Source organism: Aphidius gifuensis, linkage group LG6 (assembly GCF_014905175.1).
Source record: "Aphidius gifuensis isolate YNYX2018 linkage group LG6, ASM1490517v1, whole genome shotgun sequence".
Classification (NCBI taxonomy): Eukaryota; Metazoa; Arthropoda; class Insecta; order Hymenoptera; family Braconidae; genus Aphidius; species Aphidius gifuensis.
In genome coordinates, this window is record NC_057793.1 from 10,638,587 (window position 1) to 10,658,092 (window position 19,506).

The 19,506-nt window shown below is 31.3% G+C and overlaps 2 protein-coding genes across 2 annotated transcripts; both read right to left on the minus strand.

The window, feature by feature from the left end:
- On the minus strand, positions 1-4,891 carry LOC122859445 (dynamin-like). The gene is made up of 13 exons (XM_044163043.1): positions 4,434-4,891; positions 3,389-3,580; positions 3,066-3,148; positions 2,825-2,974; positions 2,538-2,741; positions 2,242-2,434; positions 1,916-2,122; positions 1,628-1,827; positions 1,405-1,550; positions 1,170-1,327; positions 965-1,019; positions 654-869; positions 1-597 (listed from the first exon to the last, which is right to left on the minus strand). Exons 2-13 carry the CDS (start codon positions 3,550-3,552, stop codon positions 469-471), a joined length of 1,905 nt encoding a protein of 634 aa, XP_044018978.1. The 5' UTR covers positions 3,553-3,580; positions 4,434-4,891; the 3' UTR covers positions 1-468.
- Positions 4,892-12,011: 7,120 nt separating this feature from the next.
- LOC122859446 lies at positions 12,012-14,330 on the minus strand. The gene is made up of 3 exons (XM_044163044.1): positions 13,963-14,330; positions 13,394-13,875; positions 12,012-13,306 (listed from the first exon to the last, which is right to left on the minus strand). The coding sequence occupies exons 1-3, from the start codon at positions 14,129-14,131 to the stop codon at positions 12,320-12,322; spliced, it is 1,638 nt and encodes a 545-aa protein (XP_044018979.1). The 5' UTR covers positions 14,132-14,330; the 3' UTR covers positions 12,012-12,319.
- Between the last annotated feature and the right edge of the window lie 5,176 nt (positions 14,331-19,506).

Sequence of the window (19,506 nt, forward strand, 5' to 3'; positions counted from 1 at the left end):
TTGGATTTTTATTAACTTTTTAATTATAAATTAAGTTGGTGAATTTTTTTAACAAAATACATTTTATCTATTTTAACAACATGTTGTCAATAAAATAGGCATATTTGAAAAAAAAAAAACAAGTAAGTACTTTTGAACGAATAATACATATTTTTTGTCAAGTTTTGTAACTACTTGATCAGTCTATTTGGAATTAATTTCAAATGATTATATGTATCGAAGTTATCACACAAATAATCAGTCCAAGTGTTTACATGAATACAAACTGTGTAATTTTATATAATGCTTAAAACTATTGAATGGATAAAAAAATAATTATAAAGTACTTAAAGAAAATCAATATTTCATTGTCATACTATTTTGATAATGTTTCACAATGAAAAAGATTGATTAACGAACATTTTTTGTTGATTGCTTTGTTATAAAAGTTGAAAAAAAAAAAATAAACAAAACTAAAATTAATTCAAGTTAATTATTTGGAACGAGGTATGCGGAAACTTTGGTCAAAATTTTTAATGCATCCTCTGATGCTTTATACACTCGTTTTAGATCGTCTTGCTTGCTTTTTTCGGCTTCGCCAAGTTCCACAAATGAAAGCTGAAAATAGACAGTAATTAAAACAATTATACAATAAAATTTCGATATTAACTTACAATATTTTCACTGTTTAATAGTTGAGACAGAAGCTCGACATTAATGAAATTCTTCACTTTTTTTATAATCATGCACATGATTGTTTTTGGTACAAGGTCCTGGACTGTTTTTGTAACAATACTCATGTATGAATCAACTAAAATTTTAAATTTATCCACTTCTTGAGTTATTTTAGGATTTGTTTGAAATTTTTCGTGCAAATCATCATCTTCATCCTGTAAATAATAATAAATTTTACACATATTTATAAAAATAATCTGTAAAACGTATTGGTAAAATGTTTTTTCATAATTAAAATGGAATATCTCACCATAATAATTTTTTTTGTCATAGACTGAGCATTTTGCAAAGACTTTTCATCTGCTCTAAAAAAACAAAAAAATTAATTGATTAATTGTCAAAAAAACATGAAGTTTACTTACAATTGAATATGATATAATTGAAAGTAGATTTACGTAACTATTTTTTTTTTTTTTTTTTTGAAAAATAAAATATAAATCAAACGCTGTACTCACTTCTCAAGTCCAACAAAGTCAACATGTTTCGTATTGATGTATGATAGTTCAAATTCCAAAAGATCACACAACTGTTTTTGACACTGTTTTTCACATGTTTTTAAATATGTCATTAATTTTTCTTCAGTGAGTTCTTGCAATCTCGGATAACGAGCCATCTATAAAAATAAAAACGAAAATATCAGCAATTATTTTCAGCAATAAGAGTAAATACATTTAATGAAAATTAACTGACCACTTTTGTGCAGTCATACAAGAGTTGATTCAGCTCTTCAATCACCTCACTGACACAATCAACTGCTGGTTTTTTCAAATGACTGATTTGTTTTTTAGCAACAGCTTCAAAGGCCATGTCCGGAGTGAACATGCCAAGTCGTACACCTAAATTAACAATGCGTTTACATGTATTAAAAACAGAGAAATTGAAATAATTAATTTTTACTTCAAAAAATACTCACCACGGATATTTAATATAGCAAGTTTGATTTCTCGACGGACAGTATCATTACCGGAAAGTGTAATTGCTGTAATTTCTCTTGGCAATTTTTCATGCATCAAGTAGCATATTTTCGAGCCTCCATTTAAGAACTCTCCAATTTCATCTGATTCGTAACAACCAATTGTGTTTACAAATTTCGAACGAAGTTCATTGACCATCCTTGTTACATAATAAATATCATTAAAATCAAATAGAAATTTAAAAATTATCAAAAACATGAAAGACTTTGAAGTCTTAAAAAACTTACTGTATCATTGATTTAGTTTTTGAGGCTGAATCGTCAAGATTCATGTCGTCCATGTTCAAGTCTTTTTCATACAATTGCTTTTGATCTAGCAATTTTTTTCGTAAAGCCGGCAAACTTTCTCGAATATGAGTTGTGAGTTGTTGGTTCAACACTTTTTGAAGATATGGAGTTCCTAATTTGTCTGCCATATGTTTATACGCTTCATGGCTATTTAATATAATGCATTGAAAAAAAGAAATTAATTTGATTAATCAAGTTTAGGCAATTAAAAAAATAATCAGTTACGGAATACATTGAAGACGTAAATATAAAAAAATAATCATTACGTTTTAAAAAACCTTTCTTCAGCAAGAATTGCATCAACTATTTCTTTGTTTTCATCGATAGCTTTTTGACTACGATTGACAACACCAATGTAGCCACGTCGTAATGGTAATAAACGGTTTTCCAAAATGTCGAGGGCATTTGTTCCATCATCCATTAGATCCAATTTAGTTATAACTCCAATGGTTCTTAATCCTAAATAAAATAATTGACATTTACGTTCAGAGATATATTGAATAGAAATAAGTTTAATTGAAGATGAAAAATAACGATTAATAATTGAACTCATCATTATTACCTTTTGGGTCTACTTCCTTGGCAAGTTTTAAAGCGTCACTATTTGCCAGATCAGTATTTGCCGGAGTAACAGCCAAAATGAGACACGATTCCTTCGATATAAATTCGAGTATCATTTTGCGAATTTGAGTTTCAATGTCAGGTGGCTGATCACCGATTGCAATTTTTGTAAGACCAGGTAGATCAACCAAAGTCAAATTTAACACTAATCAAAATTAAAAAAAATAAAAATTCATTGAAGCAAATTTAATTAATTTAGCAATTTTAAATATTATTTTGATATTTTACCTTTTGAAGAATATATTCGAAGATTTATTGGATCATTTGAGATGCCCTTTTTTCCATCGGTGACTAGGTCAGTGTCCTCTTCAATTTCTCGTCTAACTTGATTAAAATCAAGAAACTTTTTACCGGGACAATGGGAAAACTCGGCATACTCTATATAAAAAAAAATATTTATAAATAATTATCAAAAAAAGTAAGTTTGAGTTGAAAAAATATAGAATTATCTGGTTTAATGAAAAATTACCTTGATCTTGATTTTCGATGTTAATCAATTGCAATACAAGTGGTCGTCTTGTGACGATACCAGAACCTCGTGGAAGAAAGTCCCTAGAATCATTATTTATATATTAGTCAAATAAAATAAATGAATTTAAAATGTTCACAAGTGCCCAGCAAGTGGATGCCGAAAAGTGACAAGACATTGCCTGCACACATACGCAGTTCAGTGAACACGAAGGGCTTTGTCTTTACAACGCTGTATAACATTGTGACTCGCAGTGTGAGAGCGTCGTAAATCATGCTTACGAGTTACGATATATGAATGAGTAAAAACTGTAAAATGTTTACCTTCCAACAAAATTTTCGAGTACAGAGCTTTTGCCTGCACTTTGGCCTCCGACAACTGCTATTTGTGGCAAATCCAATTTTGATGTAACTCTTGATCGAGTAGTTACATCTTGAAGACGATTTACAATCGAAATCAAACTCTCCATCCCACTGTTACCAGCCATTTTTTTATCTGCTTGATTGCTGTAAATACTGTAGATAAAAAGAGAATTTAACTGATCATTTAGTATATATTTTTTTTTTTTATCCTTTTCTAAAATTTTTAAGCGTTCGTTGTTTTTTTTTCTTATTATCAATGATAACTTGTATATTAATTTATCATACAAAGTAGTGATTTGATAAAACTAAAATTTGAGCCAGTCTTATAATTATAATTGTTTATTATCCCATATTTTTGTGATTATTTCTTTTACTAAATTCAAGAATTTGATAACAATAGTTTCTATGAATTGAAGAACGCGTCACGTCCGTTATCAATGTTTTTTTTTTTTGTCTACAGTAAGTGACTAAATAATATGCATATATTATTTTCAAACGAATAAAATGAAACTGAAATATATTATCAAAATAAATAAATTTAAAAAAAACACTAAAACCAAATTTGATTATAAATTGTGTTTGTGTATTTTTTTAGTTTCAAAGCGCAAAGCTTTTTGTTTATATAACATGTATTTGTGGCTTGCTTAACAAAGGAAAAAAAAAAAAAAGAATATCGACCTTGAAAAAACGTTCACCGGCCGGCTTTTTATTTTTCTTATGTTTACACACGCTCAACCGTCGTTTTCATAAAAAAAATAACATAATAAATTACGAATTTTTTATTATTAAATATACCTATTTTATAAATAAATTATCAAATTAAATAGATTTAAATGAAAGTCACTGTTTACATAAAAATATCCAAAAATTAATTATTCAATAGGGAAAAAAAAACAATAGACATACATATATATAGGTATATTTTGTTTAAATTACGTTAAATTGTGTTGATAAGAAAAATTAATAATTAGAATTGAGCTATTTGCTTATAATAAAACGAACTTACTTTTTTTATTAAATTGGTGTTCAAAAGTTTCAACACGACTTTCTTCTCGTGATGTTTTGTTGTCGAGCTCCTTTGTTTTGATGTTAAATTTCAAAATTACTAGATTAATTTAATTATTTATTATTTTAGTAAATGATCATTGAAAGTATAAATATAATCTAAATCCGTCTTGAATCTTAGTACTATATGAAAGACGAATGATTCAAGAATAAAGTTTATAAAGTATAAACTGTTATCAAATATCGACTGTTATAAACTTATAAACCATGCCACGATATTTATATGTGATAGTTGAGTACTGAGTGCCGAGTGGTACTGAGAAAGTGAGAAAGCGAGAAAGTGAGAACTGAGAACTGAGAAGCCTGAGCAAGCCTAAGAAGCGTTGGTGAATTTTAGTTACTAAAATTTCTTTAAAATAACCGCATGACTCTATATGTATATTTATATTTATACCTATAGCTAGAGCGCAACAATTATATATATTTTATTATAACTCATTTTTAATATACCTACATGAAGATTTGTCTAAACGGAAAAAAACGAGAAACAAAATATGATCCTAAATTAGAAAAAAGGTTCCTTAATTTTGTCATTTTAATTTTTAATTTTTAATTTTGTTATCATAATATTTGTGAATTTACAGATTAGTTAATTTAGTTTTTGCAACTAGAAGTAATATTGTTGGTACCTTCTTGAAAAATGATTCTAAAAATGAAGAAGAATCACGCGGAAGCGAAGTAAAAGAAGTATCAAGACATTCACATATCAAAGGACTTGGTCTTGATAATAATGGTGTTGCAATGCAATCAGCAGCCAACGTAGTCGGTCAAAAATGTCCAACAGAGGATAGTAGATAATTCATATTTGATTTACCTATATTATTATTATATTATAAAAAAAGTAATTTACAATACATCTCTTTTCTGGAATGCTGGAATAATTGTTGATTCAATAAGAAAAAAACTTATTGAGATTATAGAAATTAGAATAGAAAGCGAGAGAAGTTAATAAGGAATTTTTAAAATGATAATATTAAAATAAATATTGTTCCATTGCTAAACAACTAATAATATATATGTTGTAAAAATAAAAAAATAAACACAATTTGACGTCTTAATTTTTGGCATCTTAATGATAAATTTGTGTTTTTCTATGATTATTATTATTGTTTTTATTATGATTACTTGATTGACTCAAATTAAAAGTTGGTATAGTGTTCCCCTCCATCCTGGTGTGTTATCCAATTACCATTTGTTTGATTTTTATTTTTATCTAATCCATATACATTTTTTATCCCAACTGACAATTTTTTTTACAACTGTTATCTTGTCCAGTTTTTTTCAATGTTTTATTTCTAAAAAAAAATATCATTTTTTATATATATTTAATTTACTTTACAGATAGTTTTTTGAATTATTTTTGTGACAGTTTTCTTTCATGAGGTGCTTTCTTTTGTGTGCTTTTGTGTATTTATTTTTTTTCCCTGTTCATTTTCGCGCACGCACAGTTCAATGCGCAGTCTGCAAATAGTCAGTTTGCAACAGCGTAGGACATGAGGGGCTAGATCAGCCATGTTTTAATTCTTATTTTTGAAAAATTATTTGTTCGACGCCACTGTTCTCTCAACAAATTTGCATAACAGGCGCATGCGCATGAATGTAAAAAAAAATAAATACACAAAAGAAAGCACCTAGCACCTAGAAGAGCCCGTATTTACAGGGCAAATTTTATACAATTTAGAGCTTCTTTTTGCCATTGATGGCGCTTATCAAATTTTTTTTATATAGATTTCACATACAAAAGCTCACAAGCGCCGCCAGTGGAGGAAAAAAGCCCTGAATTGTAATGCCCTGTGAATACGGGTGCTGGATCAGCCATGTTCTAATTCTTATTTTTTAAGAATTATTTGTTCACCGCCCCTGCTCTCTTATTAAGTTTGCATGACATACGCATGGTCATGCGCATTAAAATGAAAAAAAATGAATACACAAAAGAAAGCACCTAGCACTTATGAACTCAAAACACTGATGTGATCTCTATTAGCGCACGCGTAGACGCAAATGCGCAGAGTTATTTATCTATGTAAAATCTATATAAAAAGTTCACAAGCGCCGCCATCGGAAAAAAAAGCCCCAATGAGAACATCCTCTGAAAACGGGTGCGGCTTTTTAAAATTCGTGTGCACTCGTGTGTTCAATATAAATGTAATACCGGTGCCAATACACAGCTAGATTAATAATTCTGTGCATCTGCGCTTACGCGAGCGCTGATGGAAATCGAATCAGTGTTCTGAACACTGAGTTCATAAAAGAAAACAGCCATTGCTTTCTTTTGTGTATTTATTTTTTTTCCTGTTTATTTTCACGCATGCGCAATTGAATGCGTAGTCAGCAAAAAGTCAGCGTAGGACATAAGGGGCTGTTTAGCCATGTTTTAATTCTTATTTTTCAAGAATTACTTGTTCGACGCCACTGTTCTCTCTTCAAGTTTGCATGACATACGCATGTGCATGATCATGCGCATTAACGTGAAAAAAAATAAATACACAAAAGAAAGCACCTAGTGTGTGAGTGGGCTTCCGACGTTTTCCGAGCGCCCCACTCTTGTCACATGCGCGCGTCGTTTTGGTATGTACACGACAAAGAAGACGATGAAGTCTGCACCGTGGCCTATGGAGAAACAATCGAGCTTTGCTAGCAATATAGAAGTATTACATATATGAACAGACCCGCAGTCCAATTCACAAGGCATTACAATTTAGAGCTTTTTTCCTCCACTGGCGGCGCTTGTAAAGCTTTTGTATGTGAAATTTTATTTGGTTTTCTTTGATTTATTTTAGCGCAGGCGCAGTTATTGATGTTACACATCAGGTGTAGAACATAGCTGGTCCAGTCTCTAATGTACTACGCCGTTGGAAGCTGACTTTTTGCTGGCTGCGCATGCACCAAAAACAGAAAAAAAAATAGTGTACTTTCTTCCGGGTATTAGGTGCTTTCTTTCGTGTATTTGGGGACGTTCCAAAAATTACTCGAAAACCCGGAAGCGGCGCGGTAGACGGAAAATATAGTGATAAAATAAACTTAAAAGTAACTAGAGGTTACTGTAGATATTGTAAACAACAAAAACAGCCATATTTCATATGCTATTTGCTTTTGTTACTTATTACGGTTGTGAAAAGTATTTTTATAATTATTATTAATAATCAAACAATAATAATTTATTGATTTGTGCCTATAAAAATATATGAACAAAAAATCATGCCTATCACAACAAAATATCAAAAATTTTCTATGATCACAATCTTGAACTTCCAGGTTCTCGAGTGATTGTTGGAACGTCTTTATTTTGTTTCTTGTTTATTTTCGCGCAGGCGCAATCAAATGCGCAGTCAGCAAAAAGTCAGTTTGCAACAGAAACAGAAAATAGGTGCTTTCTTTTGGGTGTTTATTTTTTTTCACTTCAATGCGCATGATCATGCACATGCGTATGTCATGCAAAATTAAGAAGAGAGCAGTGGCGTCGAAACAAATAATTCTTAAAAAATAAGAATTAAAACATGGGTGATCCAGCTTATGTCTTACGCTGTTGCAATCTAACTTTTTGCTGACTGCGCATTGAACTGCGCATGCGCAAAAAATAAACAAGAAAAAAAATAAACACTCAAAAGAAAGCACCTATTTTTTGATATTTTGTTGTGATAGGCATAATTTTTAAATTTACCGTAAGTCAGATCCATATGCAAGAAGAAAAAGGCCGATAGAGTCTGCACCGTTGCCTCAGCAACTTGCCCAATTCACAAGGCAAATTTTTTACAATTTAGGGCTTTTTTTTGCCGATGATGGCGCTTGTAAAATTTTTTTTATATAGATTTCACATACAAGAGCTCCATAAGCACCGCCAGTGGAGGAAAAAAGCCCTAAATTGTAATGCTCTGTGAATCGGACTGCTGAAGAAAAATCCACTTATTGGAAAGGCTTGCGGCCACTAGCATAGTTTTTCGACCAAGTTCTATGTCATAGCGATATGGCAGAAATAGTTTACATATGACGGCTAGTGGCCACAGGCCTTGAAGATAGAACGCTAGCAATATAGGAGTATTACATATATCACCTACATGGGATAACTCGAAAGCGATATAGTGGTTTAAGGGATATCCAGCACAAATCAAAAATACGGATAGAGTCTTGAAATTTTTTAAGTAGCTTAATGAAATAGTAATACACACGCTCAAATTTTATGATAATTTTCTTGTAGCTAATTACTAAGTAATTGATTAATAAAGTAGGCTACTTTTTTGGAGGTTATACATAGGTTCTTATGGAGAGCCCGGTTGAGTTTTTAGAAACCTGGTTAGCCATTTCACGAAAAATACGGCTAGCTTTATCAAAAACTAAGTATAGATAGAGGAAACAATAAGGAAACTTTTGATATAAAAATTAATAGGGCTTTGAGACCTTTTTATTTTACAATAAATAAAAATAAATTTTTGTCCTTGTCTAAATACTTAAGTGGAAGTGAGAAACAAGATTTTCTCCTTTTTTTTTTATCTCGTTCGCACTCATAGAAATATTATGTTTCTGAATGCCATCCGCAAGAGGTCTCTAGATATGCGCGGGTAACACCTTAATGGAAACCATCAGAAACCATTGAAGAAGATACAAATAAAACTATAAATTAAGCTAAATTTCCACAAAATAGTTACCCCAGTCGCTGGGGATAACTTGCGATTAATTATGTCGAGAATAGCATCCAGTGGAGGAAAAAAGCCCTAAATTGTAATGCCCTGTGAATTGGAGTGCTGTATTCACAGGGCAAATTTTGTATACAATTTAGGGCTTTTTTTGCCACTGATGGCGCTTAAATTTTTTATATAGATTTTACATACCAAAGCTTCACAAGCGCCACCGGTGGAGAAAAAAGCCCTAAATCGTACTGCTCTGTGAATACGGGTGCCGACCGAGGGCCTCGGCCTGGGCCAACAGCACCCGTATTCACGGGGCAAAAATTGTTCTCATTAGGGCTTTTTTTTCCGCTGATGGCGCTTGACAAAATTTTTTTTATATAAATTTCACATAGAAAAGCTTCACAAACGCCACCATCGGAAAAAAACGCCCTAATGAGAACATCCTCTGAATACGGTGCAGGAAGACAATTTGATAAATTGATAACTCGCGCTATGAGAAACACTCATCCAAATATTTAAAATTATAATGTAGTAGTACTAACACTACGAACATATGAAATAAACTATAAAAAAACTAATGATAAAACTGGAAGGTGAACTCTCGCGTCAAAAGTGTCACCACGAAAAAAAAAATTTGGTATATTCTTGTTCTCGTCCTTTGTTGAAAAAATATGTTTGTTTTATCGCTTGTTTTATCATTTGATAAGTAGGGGTTAGGCCGCGAACTCACGACACGCAAAAGTTTGCGTTTTATCATGGCTGCCGTAATTCTAAACATGGCGCCTCCCTGATTTAATCCACCCGCTCGACAATGTCGAGCGGGTAAATTCACACGCGCGTTTAAATCACTAGAAATTACTATATGTTACCAAAATATCACTGAAAAGTGTAGTTGTGTCAAGAAGACTAGAAATACAGGAGGACGAACTTGCCTCAAAAAACCGTATCGCTATATGGTCGCCGCATAATTGAGGGGCGCTAGTAGTACCCGGGTAACGTGCGCGACTTGTATCGCTTTTTTTTTACGATGCGCACAATACAAACATACTCTGACAAACACTAATAGAGCATTATACACATGATGTTTGTCAGAGTATGTTTGTATTGTGCGCATTGAAAAAGCGATACAAGTCGCACCCGCAATGCGGCGATCACATAGCGGAACGGTTTTCATATACAGGCGAGATAGGGAGTAAGTCCTCCTGTATTTCTAGTCTTCTTGAGTTGTGTGTAATGTGTGTGTAGTGTATCTAGTGTTCAAAGCTTGGATCACGGAGGCGCCATGTTTAAAATTCCGGCAGCCATGATAAAACGCAAACTTTTGCGTGTCGTGAGTTCGCACCCTAAGGTGCTCACGACAAGCTAACTTTCGCTTGTAACTATGGCTAACGTAATTTTAACTGCACCCGTATTCACAGGGCAAATTTCATACAATTTAGAGCTTTTTTTTGCCACTGATGGCGCTTGTCAAATTTTTTTTATATAGATTTCATATACAAAAGCTTCACAAGCGCTGCCAGTGGAGGAAAAAAGCCCTAAATTGTAATGCCCTGTGAATTGGACTGCTGATCTGACCATGCCCAATACGTGAAATTACTAGGAAAATCACGTCGACTGGGGAAATATCACTCGTTTTGGCACTGCCATGGAGTTTAACAAAGAGGGTAATCTGTATACGACTCCATTGGAACTGCTCAGTCTAGCGACGCTATTGGCTCAAAATAAAAGTATGCGCATGGACCATGAAGACTAGAGAGGTAGAAAAATCACAATCGCGGGAGAATTACTTCAACGTATAACATCCAAATTTAGTAAAGCTGTTAATTTTTCAGATTGCAAAATTAGTTATAATTGATAAAAATATACATCATCTCCGCTGCTATTTGAAATTCATGACAGGATATTTATAATTTTACAGGGGTGCGTTCCGTGGCTATCCAGTCCGTACGAACTTCAAAATGGCGACGAAAAAAATGAAAATTCTAATAATGTTAAAAGTTACTATGATACATCACTATAGCCAAAGAGAAGGCCAGAGATTTATAATAACTTAAAATATTAAGTATTAGTATTTTTTTCAGGTTTAAGTTGACAGAGTTTCTATTTAATTATTTTAAATCTGTCGAATAAATTGGCTAACGTCAAATTTGATCAGATATTTTCAAATGAAAAAAATCAGATCTACCACAACAAAGGATCAAAATATTTCCAAACTCCGCCATTTTGAAGTTCGTACGGACTGGATAGCCACGGAACGCTCCCTAGTTGACTAAAGTTTTAATTTAATTTTTTTATTTACTGAACATGATTTAGTTGACATTGCTTTTGAAATATGGAAAAATTTATACATTTTACTGACAAAATTAACAATCTACAGCTAAAATTTAAAATGAAAAAACTCGATTGTTAAAAAAAATTTTTTTCATATATTTATATAAAATATATTGAGTAATAAAAATGGACTGTAGATAAAAGATGTTTTTTTTTTTTTAATATATAGCTCAGGGTTCGTTTTTTAACTTTTTTTTTTACTATTATTTTTAAAAGTTTTTACTAGTTTATTTTTGATACGTTAATAATTTACTCGTAGAATTCTAAAAAGTTTAGAAAACAAAAAAAAGGTTAATATATGATGATTATTTGTTCAAATAATATTTATTTAATATGTTCCTGAAATGAATAATAAATAGATGATTAAGATATAAAAACAAAATTAAAATTATTAAAGCAATAGAGTTAACGATTGCGTGTACTTATTATTATTATCAGTGTGTTGGTTGAAAAAAAAAAAATAAGTATTATAAAAACAGTATGCTTACATTGATTTAACTGTAAATATAGATTAAAAAAATATGTTCTTATATTTTTATTAAAAATATCAACTCTGCATTATGTTTTATTTTGTTTTTTAAATTTTTATCATGTCTTTTATTAATAAAGAAAAATATTTCTTACACTTTCATAATAATAGTCTTACAGTAATTTTAAATTTTTTTATTTATTTTATTTTAGCATCACGCCGGATAGCATCAGCAGAAATATCTTGAAAGAAACATGATTAATTTTATAAATTTATTTTTATAATATTATCATTCAATGATAATTGTTTTGATTAATCAAGTAGTCAACATAAGCTCAAACATTAAGAGTAAAAAAAAAACTTTAAATCTATTGATCAACATGTAAAATGAATTTTTCCAATTTAATTAAATGGGCTCCATGTATTTTTTCCACAAGCTTTTTTTGGTGATATAAATCTGAGCCATGGATAACGACTACGTGACTCATTTTCATTAAATACATACTCATCATTTAATTGAAAATATAAAATTATGTTATTTGTACGCTGTTTTGCTTCACCGATAACAATTGGTCGAATATCACTTCCGATATGTGGACATCCATCAACATTGAATCTTTCAAGTATTAAACATTTTTTCAGTATTGTTTCAACACCATCATTTGTTACTTTAAGACAGTTCTGACAAGATAACATTTTCAAAGCTTTTAACGATGATGATATTTGAGTTAATAAATTGTCATCAACATGTTTATTGTCACGTAAGTCCAACTTTGATAGATTTGCAAATTTATTTGGTATTTCTTGCAATATATCTCTAGTTGGACAAGTGCTCAAGCACAAGTATTTCAATTTTGGACAATCTCTAGCAATATTACGAATCAAATCAACATCAATATTATCAGCCCATCTAATTGCCAATGATTCAAGATCTTGAGACTGTATTAAAGTCCTGGAATTATGAAAATACTGCTGGATAAATAAATATTTAAGTTTTTTACATCCTGACATTATACTATCAATAATGATGCTATCAGCATAATGAATGTTTAAATTCATTAAATTTTCACATTCACCAACTTCTGCAAATGAAACTGGTAGTTCTGGATCGTCTTCTGTTGATGATACTGCTTCTAGTTCTAAATGCTTCAATTTTTTCAGTTTATATCCAATATTTGCCAACATTTCTTGGTTCAAATAGTACATCTTACAAATATTAAGATACTCAAGGTTGTACAAATCATTTATCAATTCTGGATTTTCAACAGAGCACTCTTGTAAATCCAAGTACATAATTGTTTTTGTATTTGCAATTTTTTTTGTAATATTACTTTTAATTTCATAGTTGTTGAGTGTTAAACATTGTAGAGAATTAAAATTTTCAAGTGGCTGTAATTAAAATATAAAAACGTTCATTAAATTAACTCAAATAGCATTAAATTTTAAGAAATAAAAAATAGAAAATAATAAACTTACCAATTGATTCAGTTCAATTGGATAGTTATTGAGATTTATAATGCAAATTTTTTCAATTGTCATTGGTACACTTGTCAGAACAGACATCGCAACACTGGAAGTATAACTATTTGAAGAGATCATGCATTTTTTATGTACTTGGCGTTGATCGTATTTTTCATATATTTTTAAAACTTTTAGTCTTGACATACTCTTGCATAAATTGTTGAAAAATATATCACCATCATCATCAATGACCAAATGACATTCAAATATTGTTAAATTACAACATTTTTCAATAATCTTTTTTGGAACCTTTTTGTCATCCAATGATAGATTTTTATAAGTTAAATGTTTCAAATGCTGGCCACAAAGAGATAACACTTCAAGTACGACTTCTATTTTTTGTTCATTATTTTGATATGGTAAAACTTCAATATCAAGTTCTAATTTATCAATATTAAACCAAGTTATATCTCGTACTGATTTCCATCTTTTGCATACTAAAAAAATATTATTGTGAAAAAAAAAAATATAGGTTAATTTTTAATAAATTTATTGTATTGAATTAATCAATTAAAATAACATACCTTGATTTACACGAACAGCTTGTAATATTGGAAGATGGCTGAATATATTTGCAAGACAATAATCATTGAGATATTCATTAATTTCAATTGGATGTTCTGTTGCAACAATGCCCTCGCTAACATTTCCATCATTAGTCTTAAATGTTTTTATTTTTTTATTTTTTGTCATTATCTCACTGTTTATTTAACTGTTTTTTAATTGTACTTAATTTATTGCTTGATAATTGTGTAATCAATTTCACATTGAAAATACCTCTCGCTGATCAGTGTGAAAAAATGTCTACCATACAGGACGATCGGTGACTGTTCAGTAAAAACCGTTGGCGGCAAACAGCGGCAAAGGTTGTTTACGTGTTTACGTTTTTTTTTTCTCTACCAGCGAGAGAGCCACGAACGTACACGAGCGGGGAAGCAAGGGGAAGTTTGACGTTCCGAAATCATCGGTTGGTTCGGGTCTCCTAGCTCTATCCTTCTCTTTATTTTTTTCGGCTCGATCTTCTATCTCTTCTTTTAGAAAAAAATCCAAACCGATTGTAGAGTAGTATGCAGTTTGCCGTGACGTCTAGCGTAAGTTCGAGAATTGTCGTTCGGTTTGGAGGGAAGAGATAGATGACCGAGAGAAAGAACCTTGAATAATTGTCGGCAATTTTATAATTAATTGAATTGTTAAACAATAATTTTTTTTTTAAATGGATTAACGTGGAAGTGATAATCACCATATATTGCGTAAAACATTAAAGCAACAACTTAATGGTAATAAAAATAGTATTAAAAAATGTAAAAAAAATAAGAAAGATAATGATGTCGTTGCTGGGAAATCCCCAAGTTGTGTGAGTGTTGATCCTGTAAGCAAGTCCAAAATTTATCAAAAAAAAAAAAGAAAAATTGGCTGAAACACTTGTTGTAAATGTGATAATGCAGATATATTTCATGATGGTAGTGAAGATAAGAAAAAGAAAAATGTTGAAGAACCCCGTCAAGAAATAAATACCATTAATGTTGTTAAAAAATAAAAAAAAAAGAAAGAGAAACTATCTGTATTTCAATACTCAGTTACAATTAAACAACCAATCAAATGTATACGACTACCAAAAGATGATAAATTAAAAAAAGTTAGTAAAAAAAAAAGTGGAAAAAATATGGAAATAAAATTAATTCACACACTATCAAGTTATCATACGACAATAAGTCATACCATTTCATCAGCTTATGTAAGTAATTAATTAAAATTGACTTTTAAAATTTTTCCTGACAGTTTTTTTTAATATTTTCACAGTTACCATATTTAACAGAGTATACTTAGGCGTGTGTCTCACCAGTAACACCATATCCAACATATGTTCCGCCACTGATGCCAATACTTCTAATCTATATGCAACTATGCCGCCTCTAATGCAATAAGGAACCACATCAACAAACATACCAATATTTTCAAGCTATTCTTCAGGACAACAATCACCACAACAAAGCCAAAATCCATGGGGAAGAAAAAAATTCATCTAATGATTCTAATGTACAGTTAAAATAAGAAGTCCCATACATCAGATTTAAAGATAAAGTTGATGAAGATGATGATTATGATGATTATGAAGATGATGAAGAAAAATCTCCAATTAAAAATCAACCAAATAATTAACCAAAAAAAAATATTTGCTCAAGTGATGATGATGATGGTGATGAGTCACAAATATTAAAAAAGTCACCAGCACAAAATACAACTTCGGTCAGTTAGACTAACTTTTTTACATCTATCATCTTTTGGTTGTGGTATACATTTTATTGGTTGTTCAATTGTAACTGAGTATTGAAATACAGATAGTTTCTCGTTCTTTTTTTTTTCTTTTTTAAAAACATCAATGGTATTTATTTCTTGACGTGGTTCTTCAACATTTTTCTTTATCTTATCTTCACTATCATCATGAAATATATCTACATCATCAACATTTAAAACAACTGTTTCAGCTAATTTTTCTTTCTTTTTCTTTGATAAATTTTGGACTTGCTTACAGGATCAAAACTCACCCGACTTGGGGATTTACCAGCAACGACATCATTATCTTTCTTACTTTTTTTGCATTTTTTATACTATTTTTATTACCATTAAGTTGTGGCTTTAATGTTTCACGCAACATATAGCGAATATCACTTCCACTTTGATCCATTTTAATCTTCCAAACCGAACGACATTACAACAATTCTCAAAATTACGCCAGGCGTCACGGCAAACTTTAGTTATAATTTGTTCTGCTGACTTTTTTAATAACATTATCATCACTTGAGAAAATATCTTTTTTAGGTGAGTTTCAATTTAAGATTTTTCTTCATCAAAATCATCATCTTTATCAACTTAATCTTTTATATCAGATATAAAAGACTTTTCTCATTTCAACTTTATTTTGTAAAGATTGTAAATTATCAGTCAATAAAACGTAAATAAAACGTTTTTTTTGATGTTTAAACTATTAAATTAATCTATATTTTTTTATGAATCAGTTTTTTTAATTAATTTTTATTTTTGGAATATTAAATTTCGTTGCGTAGGAAAATTTTATTGTCTCTCGAGTAAATTCTCAGTGAAAAAGAAGGTATTTATTTTATAAACATGACCGAATCAACGTCATATAATGAAAAAATTGCTAATATTGGAGAAGATAATTCAGTGACAATGATTGATGTATTACAAGAAGAAAGAGAACTTGAATATTTGGTGTTTTTGATAATAAAAATTGTACATATGACAAAGCAGTCATAAACTATCAAAAAGCCGAATCATCAAACTCCATTTCTTACAAAGAAAATATTGTTGAATATAATTTAAATAATGTTCCTTAATTTGGATAAATATTTTTCTTCAATTTAATAATTTATGTTTTATGTTGATTATAGTCAGGGTTATAAAAGACAAGCATTGTATGAGGTAAAACATGTTTCTTTTGGTGATAATAAAAAACAAGCTGGTGTTCAGTTTTCATTGTCATGAAGACCATGAATTAATCAAACTCTATACAAAATGTTTATTCCGTTGTGACTGTGGTACAGTTGAGCTTGCCAACTGTAATTCAAAATTACTTTGTTCGCCAACTGTAATTCAAAATTACTTTTTTCGCCATAGTTCTCTCTGGTTCTCTCAACAAGAGGTGCTTTCTTTTGGGTGTTTGATTTTTTTCCTGTTTATTTTCGCGCATGCGATTGAATGCGCAGTCAGCAAAAAGTCAGCAGTCCAATTCACAGGGCAAATTTTATACAATTTAGGGCTTTTTTTGGCCGCTGATGGCGCTTGTCAAATTTTTTTTATATAGATTTCACATACAAAAGCTCTACAAGCGCCGCCGGTAGAGGAAAAAAGCCCTAAATTGTAATGCCCTGTGAATTGGACTGCAGGGGGACGTTCCAAAAATCACTCGGAAACCCGGACCAGCGCAGTAGATGAAAAAATATAGTGATAAAATAAACTTAAAAGTGACTAGAGGTTACTGTAGATATTGTAAACAACAAAAACAGCCATATTGCATATGCCATTTGCTTTTGTTACTTATTACGGTTGTAAAAAGTATTTTCATAATTATCATTAATAATTAAACAATAATAATTTATTTATTTGTGCCTATAAAAATACATGGACAAAAAATCATGTCTACCACAACAAAATATCAAAAATTTTCTATGATCACAATCTTGAACTTCCGGGTTTCCGAGTGATTTTTGGAACGTCCCCCAGTTTGCAACAGCGTAGGACATGAGGGGCTAGATCAGCCATGTTTTAATTCTTATTTTTGAAAAATTATTTGTTTGACGCCACTGTTCTCTCAACAAGTTTGCATAACAAGCGCATGTGCATAATCATGCGCATGAAAGTGAAAAAAAATAAATACACAAAAGAAAGCACCTATTGAAGTGGAAGAAAATAAACCACCGAAAGAAAGCACCTGCAGTCCAATTCACAGAGCAAATTTTATACAATTTAGGGCTTTTTTTGCCGCTGATGGCGCTTGTAAAGATTATTTTTATCGGTAACGCTATTGGCACTCAATACGGGGGAATTTACGGGGACATTTATACAGGTTACGAGAAAATTTACGGTGAACATAGCCACCGTTGTATGTGTAGGACTGATTACATTGTGTGTGAAACCCGTAAATGCCCCCGTATTTCCCGTAAATTTCCCCGTATGAGTGCCAATAACGATTTCGTTTTTTTATATATATATTTTACTTACAAAAGCTTCACAAGCGCCGTGAGTGGTGAAAAAAAACCCTAAATTGTAATGCCCTGCACCCGTATTCAGAGGATGTTCTCATTAGGGCTTTTTTTTCCGATGGTGGCGCTTGTGAAGCTTTTCTATGTAAAATCTATATAAAAAGTTCACAAGCGCCGCCATCGGAAAGAAAAGCCCTAATGAGAACATTCTCTGAATACGGGTGCTGTGAATTGGACTGCTGATCATTCCACCGTTGAACCATATACGTTAAGCGGTGTCTCCCCGCTATAGAAATCTCATGCAAGATCTTGCACGAAAAAATAAAACATATGATAGTCTTGCAATGCTTTTTAAAGGCGTGTGGCCACTAGCATAGTTTTTCGAACAAGTTCTATTCCATAGTCCATTTATTACCAGAAACATCTAGATTATTCCCAGTTATCACTGAAAAAGTCGGTTGTTTCTGGTAATAAATAGACTATGGCATAGAACTTGTTCGAAAAACTATGCTAGTGGCCACACGCCTTTAAGGCTTGTGGCATAGTTTTTTGACCAAGTTCTATGCCATAGCGATATGGAAGAAATAGTTCACATATGACGGCTATAGGGCGGCGTTTAAATCGTTTTTTTTTAATGTTCCAGCTGTACCAACTTGCTTAGAAACACATAAAAAATAAATAAAAATATAACCTTTCTTATTTGTTGACAATTTGATATTTTGACAGTCAATCATTATACATATGTACTATACATGTGTAAATATAAACAAACAAATTTATTAATAACGCTAACCATTGTTGTTGTATTTTCTTAATGTTGGCTGTATCAAAAAATACTAGTGTGAAGTTAGCGGTTCTATGCTGAAAATGCTGCACGCAGCATTTTTTCAACATAGTCCTCGGCGGCCATTTTCTAGTAAATTTCTAGTGAGATATAGTGAAACAAGTGCTATGGCCAAGAAGACTAGAAATACAGGAGGACGAACTTGCCTCAAAAAACCGTATCGCTATACGGTCGCCGCATAATTGAGGGGCGCTAGTAGTAACACGCTAACGTGCGCGACTTGTATCGCTTTTTTTTTACAATGCGCACAATACAAACATACTCTGACAAACACTAATAGAGCATGATGTTTGTCAGAGTATGTTTGTATTGTGCGCATTGTAAAAAAAAAAGCGATACAAGTCGCGCACGTTACCGTGATACTACTAGCGCCCCTCAATTATGCGGCGATCACATAGCGGAACGGTTTTTTGAGGCAAGTTCGTCCTCCTGTATTTCTAGTCTTCTTGCCTAAATTAGCTTAAAGAGACTTTATTTTTCGGATGTTCACCCTGAACGGTGTA